Source organism: Macaca nemestrina, chromosome 16 (genome assembly GCF_043159975.1).
Source record: "Macaca nemestrina isolate mMacNem1 chromosome 16, mMacNem.hap1, whole genome shotgun sequence".
In the NCBI taxonomy this organism is placed as follows: domain Eukaryota; kingdom Metazoa; phylum Chordata; class Mammalia; order Primates; family Cercopithecidae; genus Macaca; species Macaca nemestrina.
In genome coordinates, this window is record NC_092140.1 from 83,996,528 (window position 1) to 84,017,760 (window position 21,233).

At 39.7% G+C, this 21,233-nt stretch overlaps 1 protein-coding gene and 1 long non-coding RNA gene across 38 annotated transcripts in view; one reads left to right on the forward strand and one right to left on the reverse strand.

Moving 5' to 3' along the window:
- LOC105491720 (epithelial stromal interaction 1) overlaps window positions 1-21,233 on the forward strand; it is a 307,766-nt gene that overhangs the window by 105,099 nt on the left and 181,434 nt on the right. For 35 of the 36 annotated variants that reach the window (XM_071081429.1, XM_011758361.3, XM_071081425.1 and 32 more), the window contains one exon: window positions 619-718. In XM_071081429.1, coding sequence (XP_070937530.1) covers window positions 619-718 — 100 coding nt within the window. Of the gene's footprint in view, window positions 1-618; window positions 719-7,183; window positions 7,323-21,233 lie in introns of those variants that run through there. The other variant, XM_011758365.3, reaches the window with a different exon arrangement.
- On the reverse strand, window positions 712-3,664 carry LOC139359117 (uncharacterized). Of its 2 annotated transcripts, XR_011614867.1 has the most exons (4): window positions 3,528-3,664; window positions 3,159-3,411; window positions 2,289-2,480; window positions 712-1,019 (listed from the first exon to the last, which is right to left on the reverse strand). It is a non-coding gene; the product is annotated as an uncharacterized lncRNA (long non-coding RNA). The 2 variants fall into 2 exon arrangements; XR_011614866.1 differs by lacking the exon at window positions 3,528-3,664 and having other exon boundaries at window positions 3,159-3,469.

A 21,233-nucleotide genomic window follows, 5' to 3' on the forward strand; every position in this document is an offset into this window, starting at 1 on the left:
ATTTAAAAATTGTAATATGAAACACAAAAAGGTCCATAAAGCAGATATTTATAATGATTCATTATAAAGTGAACAACCAGGTAGCGAGCTCCAGAAATAGAATAATATAACCATCACCCTACTACCTTCCATTTCTGCTTTTCATGTGTGGGGTTCACTTTAGCAAGACTGGCAGTGGAGTGCAGGGAACATGGGAAGGACATCTATCTTGCAACAATAATGCCATAGAGCTATCTTTGGTTCTTCTTCATGTTTTGGTTCGTGCTGAGGCTTCTGTCTTTCTCCAGCCTCTGAGGTTCATACCTGGCATGACTCTGAGGGCTGTAGTTTCTTTCTTGAACTAGGGTCTTGCTGAACTGGTAGGAGATGAGTGCCTGAAACTCCCAGGTTAAGAATTCATACCCTCTTTGGCTTGAGCCAAGATTGGCACCATCTCCAGTAAAGAGCGGTTAATAGCGTGTCATATGGTTAGTATGAAGAGAAGTTTCTGTAGATTTCTTCTGAGCTGAAGCCGGGAAGCTATCCCCACGGTCAGTTCACACAACACATTAGGTTCTCAGAAATCTCTCAGCTCTGCAGCAAGTTTTCTACTCACACACATTTTTCATTGTTTTAAAGGGTAAATAATGCTTTTCTGGACCGACTCCAAGGCAAAAGTCAACCAGGTGGCCTCGAGCAATCTGGAGGCTGTTGGAATATGAATAGCGGTAACAGCTGGGTGAGTTTTTTCTTTTCTCTTAAAAAAATCATCTTTGAATGTTGAAGAATAAAAACAATGAGAATTTTTAATATATGTTTTGGCCTTCTCCCCAGATATTATGTTTTTGTTGTTGTTATGCTGTTCAGCAGTGTGATGGGCAGTCAGCCAGGGGGATTACTGTAAATTCCACAATAGCTTCTGAGAGAGGGAGAAAGTCCTGATTTCAGCTCTGGCCAATCACAATAAAAAATGACACCTGCCCTTTGTTTTCAGCATGATTGCCTGGACTCTAAGGCTTTTTATCATCCCTTGCCCAGACCTACAAAAAAACAAATGAACATTTTTTTTTTCAGAAAGATTTTAAATGAAATATGGTTATAAAAATAATAAGCATTCTCTAGTAATACATTCTTTCAGTCAAACTAACACATCAAAGAAACCAGTAGTTAATTTTTCACTACAAAATGATTTTTTAAAAACCCTATAGCAAAAGGCACTTTTAAAAAATGAAATATCCTTACATATTTCTGTGATGAAAACCTTGCAACTGTGTTGTAATATGTGTTTAATGTATTTTGTGTGCACAATATATTATTGAACGAGCACCAAAGCTTTGGAATATATATAATTGTGAGGTTTGCAATGTGTATAAAATAAAAAACTGAAGACCATAGGCCTCACAGTTTAATTGAAGTCCAAGTGCGTAACTGCCTTCTCTCTCTCACACTCACTCCCTTTATATACACACACATCAGATAGAAATCTGTAAACTGGTGAAAATACAACAAAATAATCAAGTGCTTGCTGACCTAGAAAGTCTAGAGAAGATCTTCCTTTAATAAATACTCGACAGACCAACGATCATGTTTGAGAAGTCAATCTGTTAGAAATCTTATAGCATGTACCTTTGAAACACATCTAGTAATCTAGTAGTTTAAATGGATGAATGGATTTTATAAATGTATACATATTTAAGATAATTGAACATAAGCAAATTTGCAGAGAACGCTTCCTGGATATATCTATTTATCCCTAATATATGCTCATTTGTTACACTCTGGCATTCAGAATAGGGACAGTATGGAACAGAGAAAATAACTGAAACGCAGGATCTTTGCATTGTGCGATGCGATGTACACATACTGTCTTGTAACAATATGTGAGTAGGAGTCATGTGGAAAATGGGCCATTGTGAGTTGAAGACATTATCCAAGCTTGTATAACTTAGTTGTGAAACGTGATTGGAATTGAGATTTTGTCAGGGCTTGGAAACACGCTGTATGGTTGTCATTTCTTCTCTATGGAAACGCTCTTAAAATTTAGAAAGTATCTATCTGCGGCTGAGGGGAAGATGATGGGAGGGCGTAAATGGATATCACATAGGCTTCTGAGGACGTGAGGATGTGGCAATCTGGCTCACCAATGACTATTGGCAGGCCTTGGTGAGCCACAAATCTCTGCTTAGATTCCTCACAGATCAAAGAGAGGAGCATTGTTTTCTCATGATGTAATAGCGAAGATGATTGGGTGAAATTTTTAGTAGGATGGCCATATCCAAGACCACAGGGCTTATCAGTGTTTTCCTTACTTAAAAGAAGCAGCAAGAGACATCTGGGAAGTTCCTCAGGCGCCCACCTTCACCTCTATTGACCTCCAGACATCTGCACTTCTGTGCTTGCTTTGCTTTGTGATTTATCTTCTCCACCTCCTGGAGGACTTTGTTCTAATAATACTCTCTCCTCTCTACTGAATTGCTGAATGTTCCATCTCAACTAGAACACTTCCATCAGCATAAAATATAAATCAATTATCAATTCTGTTGATAGCACATTTCCGAACTCTTGCTACTGCCCTGTTTCTCTGTCCTCCTTCAGACTAAAACATTAAAAGGTGCCTATCCTTGCTATCTCTAATTTCTTTATTTTTTCTTAAACCCACTCTTATCAGGTTTTAGAATCTACCCATCAAAAAGAATGTTCTTTTCGTGGTCACTAAAAGTGTTCACATTGCAAAATCCAACGATTATTTCTCAATCTTCATCTTTTGACTGCTCGCCATTCTTTGTCACGGTGAATCACTCCCTCATCTTTGAAACCGTTTCTTTACTTAGCTTCTGGGACACTGTACTCTCTTGGGTTTTCATATACCTCTGTGATAACCCCTTTTCATTCCTCTTTGCTGAACTCCTTGCATCTTCCTGCCCTCTCAACAGTGAAGTGCCTCAGGGATCTACTTTGGACCACTTTCTGAACTGATGTTCACTTAATACCTTGATGACCTCTTTCATTCTTACGAAATTAGATGCTCGCTATATGTTCATGACTCCCAAGTTTCTATTTCAAGCCCAGACCCCTTCCTCCAAACTCCAGACTTGTGTACCCAGTTGCCTACCCAACACATCTCTACTTATCCAAGGTATGTAATACACATTTCAGCCTTAACATGTCTAAAACCTCACCTTTGATCCCCTTTACCCCAGTGCTTTATCTGCACATTTTCCTGTTTCCATAATGGTGCAATCTCTCTCTCACACCCACACAGCTAGCCATCAACAAATCCTCTTGACTCTTCCTTCCCAATACATCCAATTCAACAGCTTCTCACCATCCTCATCATCATTATCCTGCTTCCAGCCTCTCTCAGTGCTCATCCAGATACTTGCAGTAGTCTCCTAGACGGTTTCCTTCCTTCCACAATTACTCACCTACAGTCTGTTCTCAATACAAGAGTGACAGAAGTCAGATTCTGTCTCTGCATACCCCTCCAATGGCTTCCACCACCCCCCAAATCACTTTTAGTAAAAGCCAAAGTCCTTCCAGCAGCCTACCAGGTGCTGCATGATCCAGACCCCTTCTTAGGCCTCTGGCTCTCCTTCTTCATTTCTCTCTAGCCACACCAGCTTTCTTGCTGAGACACTGGCTGCTCTGTCTATACTATTCTCCATAATATCCATATGGTTTGTCCTCCTTCGTTTACTTTCTTGAATTCCACGGTCTCAGTGAGGTCACTTTGGCATCCTAGTTAAAGCTTCTACCTGTCCTCTCACTCTGGCTCCTGCAGTTCCCTTTCTAGGCTCCCCTCCCTTTTTCTACAGCACTCTTCAACTTCTAAGATACTTTTAAAACATAATTTCCTTGTACGTTTTGTTGACTGTTTACTCTTCATCTCTCCCTGTGGTGATTGATGTATGTTCCACGTTCTACAAGGGCGGGGCCATTGGATTGTTGTGTTCACGGACGTATCCCAGGCATAAAACAATAACTGGAACTTACCGCACACACAAGGAAACAAGTGGTTGTGATTCAACATCACAAACACAACAGACAGACTGAGGGCCAGATGATTTCGTTTGCTAAAATGATTAGATACTGAATTTAAAAAACATTTGATGAAATAAAAATTGGATTTGAAATAATGAGCAAAAAATAGGCGACAATGAAAGACAACCAAGCAGACTTGAAAAAGAATTAGACCAAAATGCCATTTCTTATCAATTATTTGGCAAAAAGAACCCTAAAAGATTGACGATATACTCTGTCGGCAAGGCTGTGGGGAAAAGGGTACTTTATACATCATTGGTGGACATGCAAAGTGATACAAACACTATCAACAGCAATGTCGTACTGTCTTCCCATTAAACAAAGACCAGTCCTGTACATAGTAGAGCAAAATTCTATTAAACGTTCAAGGAACAAATTATTTCAAATGTCTAGAAAATTTTTCTGATTAAAAAGAAGGAAGTATTATCCAAAATGAATAAGCAGGTAAATGTGACTTTGAATTAAAATTAGACAAAGACTGTATAGAAAAAAAATAGACTCAGTATCACTTATAAACATAGATTCCAAACAATCACAAGATTTTGACAGGATAAATATGAAAAAGCATAACATACCCTGATGAGATAGGATTTATGCCAGAATTGCAAGCTTGGCTTATTGCAAACAAAACAAAAAACCTACTGAGATAATTCACCTCATAAATTATAAAAGAAACTCCATATGATCATCTCAATGAGTACAGAAAAAGCATTTGCTAAATTACAATTCTCATGGTAAAATCTTCCAGCAAACTAGGAATAGAAGGGAAATTTCTTTGCCTCATAAAGGGATCAAAACGGTATAATAATAAAAACACGTTAAAAATATTTCTGTTAAATAAGAGATATAAAGATTGAAAAGGGGGAAAAAACCTTTATAAATCACAGATGATACAATTATTTATGTAAAAAATCCAAAAGAATTTACATTCAAATTATTAGAAGAAAAAAACGCTTGGCAATGTTGGTAGATATAAGATCAATATGTAAAAACTACATTTCTACACATTAGGAATAAATAAATCTAATTAAAAGATCCAATCAAAGATATGCATGAGCCTTTTTAAAAAATTCTAAAATTGGCTGGGCATGGTGGTTCACACCTGTAATCATCACTTTGGGAGGCTGAGGCAGGCAGATCATGAGGTCAGGAGATCGAGACCATCCTGGCTAACATGGTGAAACCTCGTCTCTACTAAAAATTCAAAAAAAATTAGCCAGGCATGGTGACGGGTGCCTGTAGTCCCAGCTACTCGGGAGGCTGAGGCAGGAGAATGGCATGAACCCAGGAGGCGGAGCTTGCAGTGAGCTGAGATGGCTACACTGCACTCCAGCCTGGGTGGCAGAGCAAGACTCTTTCTCAAAAAAAAAAGAAAAAAGAAAAAAAATTCTAAAATTTTGTAGAAAGATACTGTGGAATAAATAAATGAAGAGTTATACCTTGTTAATTGATAGGAATGAGCTCTCAAATAAGTTATAGATTCAAATAAATTGTAATCAAAGCAAAGAACCAAGAGTAACCAATTCATTCCTAAAGACAAAGAAGTATAGATGGGAACTTAATTGTGTATTTAGTGTGGTATGCAATTGGTACCAGCACACCCAACATTTCTGAATTTTTAAATTTTTTTGTATGAGAGAAGGGGTAGAGCACATCACTGGGGGAAAACAGACTCTTCAACAAATGCTGTTGGGACGATTGAGTACTTACATGGAATTAGGTCCCGACATAATTCACAACATTTCTAAGTGGATTAAAGCTTCTAAATAGGAAGGAAGACTTTTACGTTTTAGAAAATAAGACAGGCTATTTATAAAATAGAGCTGAGAAAGGATTTTGTAAGACCCAAGGTATAAACCAAGAAAAAAAAAAAAACCAAAAAAGTAACTGTACCTACATTAAATTTTAAAACATCTGTTCATAAAAGAATATCATACAAAAGTAAGAAGAGAGGACATAAATTAAACTTTTATTTAGGACATGTTTTGCAAACAACAAGTGGATGCAATTAATATATAGATTAACAACTTGTATTAATATGTTAGAATTACTACTAAATTAAGGACATGTCACCATTTAAAGACTGATAGATGAGGACTGAGCTTCTCCAAGGAATGAAAGAAGAAAGTTATGCCTCAATTTACAGAGGCTTGGAGGAAATAGCAGAACTAGTAAAAAGTCAGAGCCAGAGAGAAAAAGGAAGAAGGCAGAAATTACGATAAAACCAAGCCATGGAAAGAAGCAGTGGCTTCTTGAAATGTCATATAGACACTTAAGCAGTAGGCCCCTAATAAGTGTGTATGTTAGGTGGACTGATTTTTATTTTTTAATGATTGTTAATTTAAATCAGTCTTCTCATATTTCTTAACATATACCTTTATTCAATAATTGCTTTTATATGTAAAAAAATACATTTTGATTTTTCTAGGGTCCTCTATTAGTTTTTTTGAGGCACCTAAGGTGGGTCACTTAAACAAATCCCTTTAAATGATATTTCCTCTGATACAGCAGGTGAGGCTCTTTGGGATGCTGTGGAAACTCTTAATCCTATGTCTTCAAGGGCAGTTCAGCATTTCCTATGACCAATGAGGCAACCTGAGATTTTAATTTCCCCAAGTGTTAGAAGAAACAGCAATAGTGTGTATTCCATACATAACGTGGCCCAGCACTGCGGAAGGCTTGATACAGGTCTCTCGACCCTTTGTACATGGTGTGAGTGGAGACTCATTAGTCTATCTCCCTACCTCAAGGTCCTCTTAGAAGTCACCTTTCTCCTGCATAATACAGCATAACCCTACTTGAGACATTTCCATTTAAATGGCTCTGTTCCACATGTGTTCTTCCTGTCCTAGCTGTAACTGTGGAGGTGGGTGACAACATTTTCGAACTATATTATTTGTGACCTCTGTTAGTCTAAGAACACAGCCAAGAAGACATCACTTGACAAACCATTACATTATTGACCAAGACTATTTTGGGAATCAAATGCAATGTGACTTGAAAGAAAATAGTTTCGATGGTCATTTCAGTTGTTAATTTTTAAAAATGGTCATTTTAGCTTGATGCAGTAAGAGCGTTCTTTGCAGGAACTTCATTTTTGACTACAGAGGCTTTGACTTTTATTTTGCTGCTTGTGGTTATTTTCGTTTTCTTTTTCTTCCAGGGTATATGAGAAAATATTGACTCCTATCTGGCCTTCATCAACTGACCTCGAAAAGCCTCATGAGATGCTTTTTCTTAATGTGATTTTGTTCAGCTTCACTGTTTTTACCTTGATTTCAACTGCCCACACACTTGACCGTGCAGTCAGGAGTGACTGGCTTCTCCCTGTCCTCATTTATGCGTGTTTGGAGGAGCTGATTACTGAACTCATGTAATCTCTACTGCCAGGGAAATGCTACATTATTTTTCTAATTGGAAGTATAATTAATGTTGGTAAGGTAGAAAAAGAGGAAGTCGCTTGATGCTTTCAGGTTAATCAGAGCTATGGGTGCTACAGGCTTGTCTTTTTTTTTTTTTTTTTTTTTTTTAGCAGTTTATTTATAGCTCATTTCTGGACTTTCAAACTCTCTGTTTCCAGAACCCCTTACATTTTCTGCCCCATGAATTCTTTTTTTCTTTATGAAATATTTTTTTTTCTTTTTTGTTATACTTTAAGTTGTAGGGTACATGTGCACAACGTGCAGGTTTGTTACATATGTGTACATGTGCCGTGTTGTTGTGCTGCACCCATTAACTCGTCACTTACATTAGGTATATCTCCTAATGCTGTCCCTAATGCTAGCATTAGGCTTGTCTTTCTAAGTGACACATTCTTATCTAATTCTCAGATCAGGTTTTGGAAAGCTTGGGGGTCTTTTTAGATTTTAATCCCTACTTTCTTAATCTGCGGTACAAATATGCACAAAAGAAAAATGTCTTATATTCTTTTAAACAAGTTTATAAATAAATTTTGAACTACTCTTGTACAAATCGGTCATTTTTATTTTTAATGAAAAGTTATTGGGGTTTTCTCTCTTGAAGGGCTTCCTTTTAATTCCCCTTTCCCGGCCATATAGATGAAATATAGTACTGTCATGACTGTTGGCTCTTGTTTGGGTCTTGACTTACTAATAGTGTTACCGTGATTTTCAGAGGGGAACAGTTTATCTCCAGAAAGGCCAATGTTTGTATACAAATCAGCTAGACACAAATATAGACATCATATGTGGTTTGTAGGTGTTTCAGAAATTTGTTTTTTCTTTGCTCTGTGCAACCTACTTCCTACTGCTAGTTAGTTCGCTTTCTTATTCACTTCTGTGACCTTGAACCAGTTCACAGACCCTGGAGTGTAAGAGTATTGATTTTCTATGCTGTGCACTCTAGCTCAGTCCCTCTGTCCCCTCCGCCTCACCATCCCCCAGCCACCACATTGTATAGCGAAAGCATTGTATTCAATCCTAGAATAAAGGTAAACACAACAAATCATCTTTGCAGCTGGACAACCAATAATACTTTGCGGCATTAAGAGATCTTCTGTGTTACCAATCACTCTGTTGAAATGAACTTTCCAAATCTCTTTATTCAGGAAAACATGGGGATTTGAAATTCTTGGGCCAAAATACATCACTGAGGGGTTCACAGAGCTGGGCAAGGGTGCGCTAGGAAAGCGCCACATTGATGGGTGGGAGGTGACAGAGAACAGATGGTGTCAGGCAATGTCTCTGGAGTAAATAATGCAGATATTCTTGGTTGCGTCTCCTCTGCCAGATGAAGCTGTGTTCATGCTGTTGACACTAATACAAAATGTTTGGTCCATTTGAAATCCTTGTCATTGCCTTATATGGGGGAAACTCAGTCCCCCAGCCCGTGTTGGGAACATCACCAAACTGATTGTCAATGTACGGCTGTAGCAGACATTTTACTGTGATGGCGTGCAGCCATTTTGGCCCTACACCTGCCGGCCTGGCTACCTTACGGTTGTGTTCGGATTTTTGTGTCTATGCTTGGTGTGCCTCACTTGCTGCATTGTCCAGCATGCAACCAGGAGTTGATGTAGGAAAAAGGGATGCTTTCTTACTTTGGAAGCTCTCAGGGAAGTTGGTGTCAGTTTCTCCTCCACTGCCTGACCTACCCCCCACTCCAAGATTTTGTGCAAATGTGTAGTTCTATCTTTTAAAAATTGTGCAGATATGGAAACTTGTGACTTCATGACCAAAACTATCTAGAATATGTGTGGGGGTGTAAGCATCTTTCTTGATCAATTATCTATGTAGGCAGAGGTAACCAGGAAAGAAGCAAGAGTTGCTGCCTAAGGGAGCCCACCACTTTACTTTTCACATTTAATCTGCCATGTTGAATCAGCTGGAATAAAACCTGACTCGTAGATAACTCTGGACAGGAAATCCCAAAGTTCCACCATTTCTATACTTAATTTTAACATCCCTTTTTTTTTTTTTTTGTAGAAAATAAAAACAAGAAACAGATCATTCCAATGTAAGGTGTGTGTTATAGAAACCTTAGGCAATGCAGATGTGTAATAAAATATTTAATAAACTTTTAAACACCTTCATGTTTGGATTTATCACTTTTTCCTTTGTGTTTTATTCTTAGTATTATGTTGATAGATCTTAAAAAGTGCAAAGCAACAACCTCTACCCAGTGGCCTATTTTAACAAAATAAAGGATTTCCTCTACTACTGGGCTTAGTTATATTATAGTAGATAGGCAGATAGGAGCCGGCCAGGAGAGACCCCCCCGCCCCACCACCAGGAATGTCAGGCAACCATCAGGTGATGGTCAGCCAAGTGTTTTTTGTTGTTTCTTTTCTTTTGAGACAGAGTCTCACTCTGTTGCCCAGGCTGGAGTGCAGTGGCACGACCTCGGCTCACTGCAACCTCTGCCGTCCGGGTTCAAGAGGTTCTCCTGCCTCAGCCTCCCAAGTAGCTGGGATTACAGGCACCTGCCCGCCAGCACACCCAGCTCATTTTTGTATTTTCAGTAGAGACAGGGTTTTGCCATGTTGGCCAGGCTGGTCTCAAACTCCTGACCTCAGGTGATCCGCCCGCCTCAGCATCCCAAAGTGCTAGGATTAGAGGCATGAGCCACGGCACCCGGCCGGTCAGCCAGTTGTTAAGCTGACTCTCTAAAATAATAATTGGTTGCAGCCCGTGCCAGGGAAAGGCAGTCTCCCAATAGATAGGAACACCTGAAACTGGTGGTCAGCAGCTTCTGATAAGATCTCAGGATTTGGGCGAGAAAGCTCAAGCATGTGCATTAAGAGGCAAAATGGCAAAGTTTAACTGATACATGACCTTCCAGGAACGTTCAACTGGTAAGGGAAGAACGTCTCAAGTAAGTATATGCACGACTCCAGTAAACACATTGGGCTTGCGGTGCCTCCCAAGTGCTGGCCGGCCACTGCGCATGCAGACAGCCCACCCCAAGGAAATCGTTGGCCCCAGAAGACTGCCAACATATAAAACCCCAAGTCAAAGGCCAAACCATGTACCCAATCTCCCAAGTTGCTCACTTGGCCTTCTTCCAAGTGTACGTGACTTCCTTTCATTCTTGCTCTAATTTTTTTTTCCGAGACGGAGTTTCGCTCTTGTTACCCAGGCTAGAGTACAGTGGCTCAATCTCGGCTCACCCAACCTCTGCCTCCCGGGTTCAAGCGATTCTCCTGCTTCAGCCTCCCGAGTAGCTGGGATTACAGGCATGTGCCACCATGCCCGGCTAATTTTGTATTTTTAGTAGAGACGGGGTTGGTGAGGCTAGTCTTGAACTCCTGACCTCAGGTGATCCGCCCGCCTCAGCCTCCCAAAGTGCTGGGATTACAGGCATGAGCCACTGTGCCAGGCCTCTAATACTTTTTAATCAACTCTCACTCCTGCTTTAAAACTTGTCTCAGTCTCTCTGCCTTATGCCCCTTGGTTGAACTTCTGAGGAAGCAAGAATTGAGGTTGGGGCAGACCAGTACGGATTCACTGCTGCTAACGGTTGTAGATAATACAGGTCAGGAGATCTTATTCCATTCACAGGATAGGCCTGAGAACTCACATTTTTTGTACATGTTTTGTATGTTTTCACACTAGAGACATTTCTTGTGGTCCGTAAATACTTTATGTTCAAAGGAAACGTTGCATTTTTTTCTTTAGATTGATTTTTTAAAAATCAAGAAGGCCACATATTTAATTTTGAGATTTGGTTGTCTTTCAGAAAGTATCTTTAGAAAAATTACGTTGTAGTTATAGTAAATGTAGACATATTTTGAAGTAAAATCCTTGACATTTATAAAGCCGAAAAATTCAAGTTAAAATTCAAATTTCTGTGATAACTCTGGCTAAAAGCTTCTAATTTTTAAAAACATGTAATCATAAAAACAGTGCCTACAAGCTCAATTTTAAATTTCAGGGTATTAAGCAGATAGGTTGTAATTAGCTGGACTTGTTTGTCCAGCTATGAGAGGACGTGTTTGGAAGTGTGGCTGCCAGAGGAAGGAAAAGGAATTGTGTTAGAACTATCAGCAGGTTGAAGAAAATAGAAAGTTGTGGGCTCTTCTTTTTTAATAACTCAGTGGACTAGCACATCTAGAAACTAGCGCCGTGCTGATGTGCATGAAATAATATCGGAGTGAGGTATAATAACATTTATATACGGAGAAAGAATATGCCTCTCCAGTTACCATGAGGATTGCAGAGAGAATAAATACATATTAGGCATTCCTTTAAGGAAGGGGCTCTGATTTGGAATTCCTCCCTCCCTTTAAAAATATTCCCTTGTTTAACAATAGAGTTTAAAAAGGATCACAGAGGATTATTATTTTTTTCTGCTTACAGAATTACATGCTCAAAAGTGAAGGTTTTTTTTTTTTTTTAAGCCATATAAAGGCATATGGGAGAAGCATTTTCATGACATTTATTGCCATGTTGTTGTGCCATCTGCTGGGACAGAGGCTATAGGGAGAGCTGTACTGCAACACGCACCTCCCCTAGGAAGCTGATTTATTACAACCCCTTTGCTTTGCTGCTCAGCTGCAGGGCATGTGGTCCGAGCAGTCCTTCTCACCGTCCCTGGAGGACACTGACCACAGCTGAGCTGAAGGAATCATCGTCAGTCATCGGGGGGTGACATTTCGTTCTCTACAAAACGTTACACCAGTGACCGCCACCAGATTATGAACTGATTAGAAATTTCTATGTTTTAGAAAGCATAGTTGAGCTAAAATGAGTAGAAATTGTGCTTTAGTATAGAGAGAGCAGAAACTGATGGGAGAGGGATATTTGAAATTGGACATTGTAAATTTAAAAAAATCAGAAATCAACATTTAAATATATGTCTAGAGTTTGTTTTAAATGTGGCACAATGAAGACACAAAGTTAAGTGGTACAGGTCCTGTCCTCAGGCAATGGAGCGGTCAGAATAGGCTAGGTTATGGTGACCACAAAAAGCAGCCCCTACCTCTCCTTGGATTAGCAACACTTGTTTCTTGCCCATGCTGCACTTCATGCACAGGTCAGCAGAAGCCTCTGCTCACCTTAGTCAGTCAAGGACTGAGAAAGGCTCTGTTTGTTCTTATGCTTTCCATACACCAAGAGGAGGAGATGGTGGCAGTATTCTGTGCGAGGCAATGAAATGCTTTCTCCAGGAAATGACACATGCTACTTCCGTTCACATGTCATTGGCCTGAACAAATCATGTGGCTATTCCTAATTTTAAAAGTGTGGGAAAGAAAATCCTACAATTTTCTGCAATGTACAAAGGAGGAAGAGAACAAGAACATTTGTAAATAACCCGAATTATCCCCACAAGGAACACACTCTGCAGTTGAAGAAGGAAGACACAGACATATGAAAGCTTAAGATCAAAGACACAAAGAAATATAAAACAATAGCAAAAACCCAGTTCAATTCAAACTCTAGTAAGGAACTAATATAGGCCAGGCACTGTGCTAGGCATGGAGACTACAACATTGTACAAACCAGCCACTAAAGAACTCTAGTATGAGTTAGTCACACACACACACACACACACACACACAGAGAGTGTGGGAAAAATGAGATAGAAACTATGCAAAGCAATGAGACAAGAAACATAACACAAACAGCTTTTGGTACCATATCAAGTAGCTTGAACTTTTAAAAGGTTATAAGCAGGGCATGGACCTGATTAGATTTAGCTTTTTATTTTAAATAAATCATGAGTGGACCCAAGAAAGATAGGTTTGAGGGAGGAAAGCCCAGAAGCAGGGCAATCTGCTAGAAGGCTGGAGGTGATTACATCAGTTCAAGGTGACCCATGATGAGAGTCCTGAGCTAGAGCCGTGAGAGTATGGATGAGGACAAAAGAATGAGCATGTGTAATTCTCAGGATATTAAAAAACAGGGGACTTTGTGAATGACTAGATATAGATGGAGACTGACGAATCGAAGATGAGTTTCGTATTTCTAGCCTGTGTAAATACATTGATGGTGATGTAGCCATAAAGACAAAATTTGTAGTATTTCAGAGGAAGGGAGATTTGGTGTGGTCAATAAAGAGTTTCAAAGACTATAGAATAAAATTCCATGAGCTCAGGGACATTGTTTTGTTCAATGCTGTATTCTCAGTTTCGTGAACGGTGCCTAGCACGTAGTAGTGATTCAATAAGTATTTGGTAAATGAATGGATTTGATAAAAGAGGAAATTTTTTACAGATGGAAAGAAATAAGTATGGTGGTGGTTGGTGAAGGATTGGGTGCAGGGACATTTAAAGCAAGCCACAGTGATGCAGTGATGGTGGTAAGCATGTGTTTAGGGGACATTGAGGAGGGAGAATATAGAGGCTAGAGTAACTCCATCTTGTATACTAATCTGATATGTTGACTTCTGATTAATCCCAGTTCTGAAAATGACTCTAAAATTTCTATTTTATCTACTGTTAAGAGTGTGTAATTACCAATAATTCCTGCCCTTAAGTCAAAATAACCTTGATGTTATCGTAAACACATACATCTTCCCCTTAGGCAAATTCCCTATGATTTGTAAGCCCTGGGTCTGTGGGGTAACAGTGTAGTGTAGGGATCCACCATTCGCAGCCACTTGAGATATGGCTTCTGTTCATAAATCCCTATTAAGTATTTCATTCTGAGAATCTGGAATTGTCAGCTTCTTTCTTCAGCTCCTCACCTTCCTTGGTCTTTGGGAGTAGGTTTTTATAGGTCTGCTCACCTCAGAACACACACACACACACAGACAGAAAGAGAGAGAGAGAGAGAGAGAGAGAGAGAGAGAGAGAAGACTAGTGTGGTTGCTGCTCGGAAGTGGGAGACAAGATATAGGAGAGGAGAAACACCCTGGAACAGAACTTCTCTCAATGTTTTGGAATTTGTCCCAGTTAATTGGCCAACCCCAGGTGTGGTAATCGAGGATAGAAAGATTCCTGGGATAAGGATATCATATTAAGCTAATCAGTTATGAATAGCCCCAAGCCCCGCCAATAGCAGCTGCTGATGCAAACCAAAGGGCTGGCTTTGCCCCTTTACAGGCAAAAAGGGAGTTGGCAATGCCTGTCCTTTAATCCCTGCAGATGGTTAGCAATGCCATGAGCCATAGCATTTTGGAAAAGGGGAACCACTGGGTTTCTGGAAGATATGAGAATGTAGCTCTGCCACTCACTAATGTTGAAACCTTAGACAAACTTCTTATCTCCACTTTACTTCATAGGATAGGTGGTAGACAAACTGATGGGATAAGTGCTCTTAAAAGGTAAATGTGAATGCAAGGTAGGAGAGTAGCAGGGAAATGCTATATTATTTTTGAATGAAAAGATACTTTCTCAACTCCTCTCTTCATTACTAAAAATGTTGGTCCTTCTTTCTTCCTACCTTATCACCATTTTCTAGATCACCTGGCCATGTATACATGCAGGCCTCAACAGTCTTCCTCTCTTCTCGTAATTATCCCTGCATAATTGATTGGCAGGGATGATCAATTCTACCACCACAATATCTTTAGCAACTTTCCCTTTTATTTCAAGTTTACTACCATCCTCTTTAATTGGTTTCTTGAGATGTTTTACAAAGACCATTGTCAGAAAAAAACCATTGGGTCTTTTTGCCTCCTGCACTTCACTTCTATGGCACAAAGGAATCTTTTGAGGAAGTGCGTGTGTCTTTTTAAGGTTTGTGCTAGCCAAGCAGGGAGAAGGCTTGGAATGCTAAGATAGGTACTCAACAATTGGAGAAGGCAGGTTTTAATGAATTCAAGAAAAGATTGTTTTAATTCTACTTCTCAAGAGGAAACTCAAAAGAATTGGTAAGCTTTCAAAATTATAATTCTATCTTTGCAATCACACATGTTGTCCATGCTGCAGACAAAAGGAAAAGACATTCAGAGCCAAGGTGGCTGCACACTCCCACTGAGAAACTCGGAGTTTTAAAAAGACGTGCCAAAAAGTGGAAAGAGGCACGCTGCCAAAGATTATGTGAAAGAAAGGCAAGAACCAGTAATAGATCAGAAGGACCAAAGACCAGAGTGAGCTGAGGCTTAGAGAAAAAAAAAAGTAAAGATAACAGAGAGCTCTTAAATTTAGAGCAAGAATAAGGGAGGAAGAGGCTCGCTGCCTGAGGCCAGTGGTGTGATGTTGATGGATGACATGAAGAAAACAGAACTCCTTTCCTCCCATTTAGTCCTGTCTTCTCTGTCAAGGAGAGTGATCTTTGGACTGAATAGGGTAGAATGAACATTGTTAAGAGAAAATTGAAGCCCAAGATGGGTGTAGAGATTATGCGAGAGCATGCATCCGCTGTAAATGAGCCGAAAGTTCTGGCTCTGAATGAATTACAGTGCAGAGCTCTGAAAAACGTGCGAATGAATTCTCCCTACTTAAGAGGGGGGAGCTTTGGAGGTGGAGAAGGAGAGAGAAGTGAAACCTTCCTTGCAAAAATTGTAACAGTGAGAAAATTATGGCAGTGAAAGAGATCTGATTTAACCAACTCCCATCTTGCCTTTAGCCTTCAAACTGCCCTTAATTATTCCTGGGCTTGGGTCTACCTAGCTTTGGGAGACATTTAGTTTATAGGTTAAATGATAATACCTTCCTTGCAAACTTAACCACCTTTGTAAAGCTAATGAGAGACCACCAGGCTAGGAGGAGGATGGGAGCCTGAATTCTGCTAAGGTGTAGACATAAACGATTGCCAGCCATTATTCCAGAGGTCATAGGGTATGCAACTTCCCAATTACTCCTGCAGACAACATCACTATTGTAGAACCTAAGATTGGCTTTTGAGATGTCTTTTCAAGTTTTATGCATGTCTGACACTGTTGGCTCCACCTGGACCCACTAATTGCTCCTGTGACCCCACCCAGAAGTGACTCAGTGCATGAGGACCATTTCCCACACTTTTATGATTGTACCCCCAACCAATCAGCAGCAAGCACCCATGGCTTAACTGTGCCCCCATCTCTTTATCCTTGAAAAACCCTAGCCTTTGAATTTCCAAGGAGACTGATTTGAGTAATAATAAATTCCTGTGTCCTGTTTAGCTGGCTCTACGTGTGTAAAATTCTTTCTCTATTGCAATTCCCCTGCCTTCATAAATCAGCTCTATCTGGGCAGTAGACAAGAAGAACCCACTAGGCAATTACAAAAGCAGGCCAACTGGATATAAGCCAAGCCCATGACCCGGGAATTGTAGAATCCAGTTTTGGAAAGGACCCTAGATATCTACTTCAACCATTACCCAATGCATAACTAAATGTACATGTAGAGATGGTTTACAAAGAGTCAATGATTCTTATGATAGGCCCAGCTTATCTGGTATTTGATTCTCTTCCCTTAATGCTTAGTCCTTAATGTGGAGATCATTTTACAGTTGTCAAAATCATCTTTCTCCTGAAAGGACACAAAGATAGATATGTACCCGCCCCCCACCATGCTACACCCTTTGTTCTGCTCTCTAATCTTTGCACATACCAGAGATTTCATAAGTTCTGTGAGTACCTGTTTTTCTGCACGTACCAGAGATTTTGTAAGTTCTGAGGCAAGGTCACAAGACATGTTGAAGTAAGATAAACTCTTGCTGCCATAAACCTGCTCTCCCGCCTCAAAGGTTGAACCGAAATATCAGAAATGGCGGGAACCAATCATAGTTAGCCAAATCGCCTTGTTCAAACACTAGCCAATCATATATCTGATTTGTATAATAACTCTATGCCCACTTTTCTTAGACTATATAACACTGCTCGGAGCTCAGTGGGGGAGCTCTCCTGCCCGTCTTGTTTCGCGAGCGAGTGAGAGTTCCAGGTTCGAACCTGTAATAAAGATCCTTGCTGCTTAGCTTTGACTCTGGACTCTGGTGGTCTTCTTTGGGGAATAAACGGTCTGGGCATAACACTCCTTCCTTCCTTCCTTCCTTTTCTCTTTTCTTTCTTTCCTTTTCTTTCCTTCTTTCCACAGACATTTGTTGAGTGCACGCTATATTGGTGTTGTGTAGGAAAATAAGACATAGCTCTTGCCCTTAGGTGTTTATAGTTAATTACAGGGAAAACAATCTGATTTTAGTTTTTACTTTTTCAACATGTAGTGATTAAGTGCAGAAAGAGCAAATAAAAATGTAAGATGACAAGCTTAAATCTTCCTGTCGAAAATGAGTGAAGAAATTTACCAACTCCTTTTTTCTGTTTCAGAATGGTTTCCCTGCCCTTTTCTATGTAAGTGAATCTTTTTAGTGGCTAAATAAACCTCTGGGCTACCTCACAATCTGGAGTGTTTCCTCAAGGACCTGGGTGTCATCTCTTCTAAATGTAATCAACAAGGAAGCTAAGGCTTTAGCTTCCGGTTTCCTAAGAGGAGAGGGGTCTAACTTCAGTTGTTGTCTGACTCCAAATTGCAAAGCCTAACTAACGGTAATGGGATGTATCCACTTAGCTATACAAGAGTGAGAATTCTTTCTGGTCTTTGCCATTTCTTTAGCAGATTGCCTGTAATGTGCATCACTTTCTGGTTTAATGCTTATTTAATAATAAAACTGTTTTCCTTTTACCTTTGTAGAAAGCTTTTCTGGGTTAGGAGGACATTTCATTTTTAATTATCTTTCCCCAGGAGTGCTCACTATGCGCCAGGCACTCCTCCAGGCACCAGAGATATAGCATTAAAAAAGACAGAAGCTGGCCGGGCGCGGTGGCTCAAGCCTGTAATCCCAGCACTTTGGGAGGCCGAGACGGGCGGATCACGAGGTCAGGAGATCGAGACCATCCTGGCTAACACGGTGAAACCCCGTCTCTACTACAAAATACAAAAAAACTAGCCGGGCGAGGTGGCAGGCGCCTGTAGTCCCAGCTACTCGGGAGGCTGAGGCAGGAGAATGGCGTGAACCCGGGAGGCGGAGCTTGCAGTGAGTTGAGATCCGGCCACTGCACTCCAGCCTGGGCGACAGAGCGAGACTCTGTCTCAAAAAAAAAAAAAAAAAAAAAGAAGCTGCCCTCATGAAGCTCATATTCTAGGACAGATAGATACAAAACAATAAGAATAATATCTAAGGAAATCATGCAGGCAGCACATTAGAAGGCATAGGTGCAGTAAGCCATGTGTAAACAATTGAGTATGATGAGCTGTGTAAGGAACACTGGGAGTTCAAAGGAGAGAGAGGTAAGTTATCCCGGGGCAGTTGAGGACTTGATGTTTGAGCTGAATCTTGAAAGATAAATGATTTTGAAAATAGCTCGTTGCTTTGGGGGAGGAGTGGAGCTGGTATTCCGGGAAGTGGAAGATATTTGATCAAAGAACTGTACATGACAGCAGAGTACATTAGGGGAAGTCTGCATAATCAGCATCTCATTTGATACCATCAACAACCAGAGGCAGAGATTTTTTTTCTTGTTCTTCCTTTTTCTGTCTTCTTTTTCCTCCTCTCCTGCTCCTTCTCCTACTCTTCTGGTAATGATTCATACTGTTGACGCATACTGAGTTTACTATCTGCTAAAATCTTTAAACTTTTTCACACACATTGTTCCTGAGTCATATCACCCTAATCTGTATTTGCTGGCATACGTTTTATTCTCAGTAACCTTGTATGAGTTTATGTGTGTGTATGTGTTGTGTATTGAAGAAGAGTTGAAATGACTGAAGTAGTTAGGCTGAATTAAACAAAACTCTGGAAATGATGACAGTCATCTCCCATACTTAAAGGTCTATCATGGGGAAGAGAAATCCATTTTTTTCCATGTGACTGTTAGAACTAGAGGGTGGTACTTTAGGGATATAGATTTCTACTCTGTGCCAAGAAAAGCTTATAGAAGTTGATTTCAGAGTTGACCAGGTACGTCTCTCAAGAAATCCCTTGGGGAGAGGGTGAGGTCTTGGAAAAAATACAGACTCCTGGGCCCCATCCTTGACTTACATCACAAATCTTGTTACCAGGGACCAGGAATTTGCATAACAGGGCCTCCAGGAAAATCCCCAGGTACACTGACATTTGGAAACTTCAAGAGAGTTAACATACCTTTTTTTGAGAGCCCTTGCGACCTGGGGAAACTTTGATCCTATGAGACCCTAGAAAGAGGAACCACAGAACATTCATTTTCTTTGGGATGTGGTGAGTCTGATGACTGTATAACTAGGATGATTATTGAGAACTGAAACTAAAGTCCTAAACCCCTCAGTCGACTGAACAGGCTGCCTCTTGGCCAAGAGGACCCCAGAGAAACCTTTTAAAAACTGAGTTTCTGGCTATCACAGGACAAGAGGTCAGACTCACCTCTTTATCTTCCCTCCCTTTTGTGGTTTAGACACAACATCTGACCAGCATTTAATGTTAAAATAGAGATCACGAGACTGTCAGAACAGACTTTTTGTTCACAATGACATACCACATTATAAACAGGACCGAAGTCCATGGTTAAGTCATGGACTCCTACAGTTAAAGAAGAAACTATGTTCCAATTGCCACAAGGCTTTTCTTTTTCTCTAGCAGCTAAACAGGCACTGGCTTTGAGATAAGCAATATTAAAAAATTGCAGCTCATCCACCAGCAGAACTGACTGAGGCCCCCTGCTCCACAAGCCAGAACTACAGCTTTGATTGAATGAAAGACTGGTTTCAGTATCTTTCTTCTGATAAGAGACCACCTACAGATGGACTAGTTCTGGCCGGGTTATAGATGCTGTGCATTTGAGTGCCTTCCTTTCCCTGCTTCACCTTTTGACACATAGGGCTTATTGTAATATATTTCAATGTTAAGTCTCCACCCAGGGGAAACATGAGATGCATGTAACATGCATGTTTATTCAGTGTGTATGCCTTGTTCCTCCTTCATGAATATCTGGATGAAAGACTGTATATCTGCTCCTATAACCTGTTGAATATATACATATATTTGGCCAACCTGTTCAACAACATGTATATCTCATCCTTCTCTCCGTCAAAGTACCTGTTAACTGACAGAGGCCTCTCACAGAAGCTACAGTTCTCAGCCTGTCAGAATGGCCACACTGCAGGCTATGACTCTTTATAACAAATAAAGTCTCCTTTCTCAATTTGTGATTTTTAAGTTGATACCATAGAATTTGTCTTTCAAATCAGGACACTTTTAAGAGTGAAAGGAAGTGCTAAAAATCCTGGTATCTTTTTTGAAATATTTATTTACTAATTGATAAATACTTTTTTATTGTATTGATAGATCTGCCAAATGATTATATTTAAACACTATTTCAAAAACATTTTTTTCTAGAAAGTAGAATAACATATATCTGTGTACACCAAAGAAAACTTTTGAAATGTCTTTACATATATTAAAAAGTAGAACCTTTAAAATAATGTAATCAGAATAATTACCCCTTTAGTCATTTTTTAAAAACACATTTGTCTTGAATACCATGTCATTCTATTTTTCTAAAGAATGTTTTCTTTTCCTTATATGGTCTTGCTATGTTAAGATTTTAAATAAAATTGTCCAATATTTTCTTCAAATTTGCATTTAATGACTAATACATTTGAAAGGAACCTTCTCTGTAGACCATATCAAGATTGAGAATATACTCTCTTTAACGTACTTTATTTGTTTAGTTTCTTCATGTTTGGTGGGGATACACTTTGGTGTCTTCTTGTTTTTAAGACTTGCTACTAATAATCCCAATTGTCTAAACATGTGGAAAGCTAAAGTTTTTTGAAATTCCATTCATTCAAAATGTTGATAAAAGATTTCTAACTGATTTGGACAAATTCAGCCCAGATTTAGAGAGCTAATTCTTAG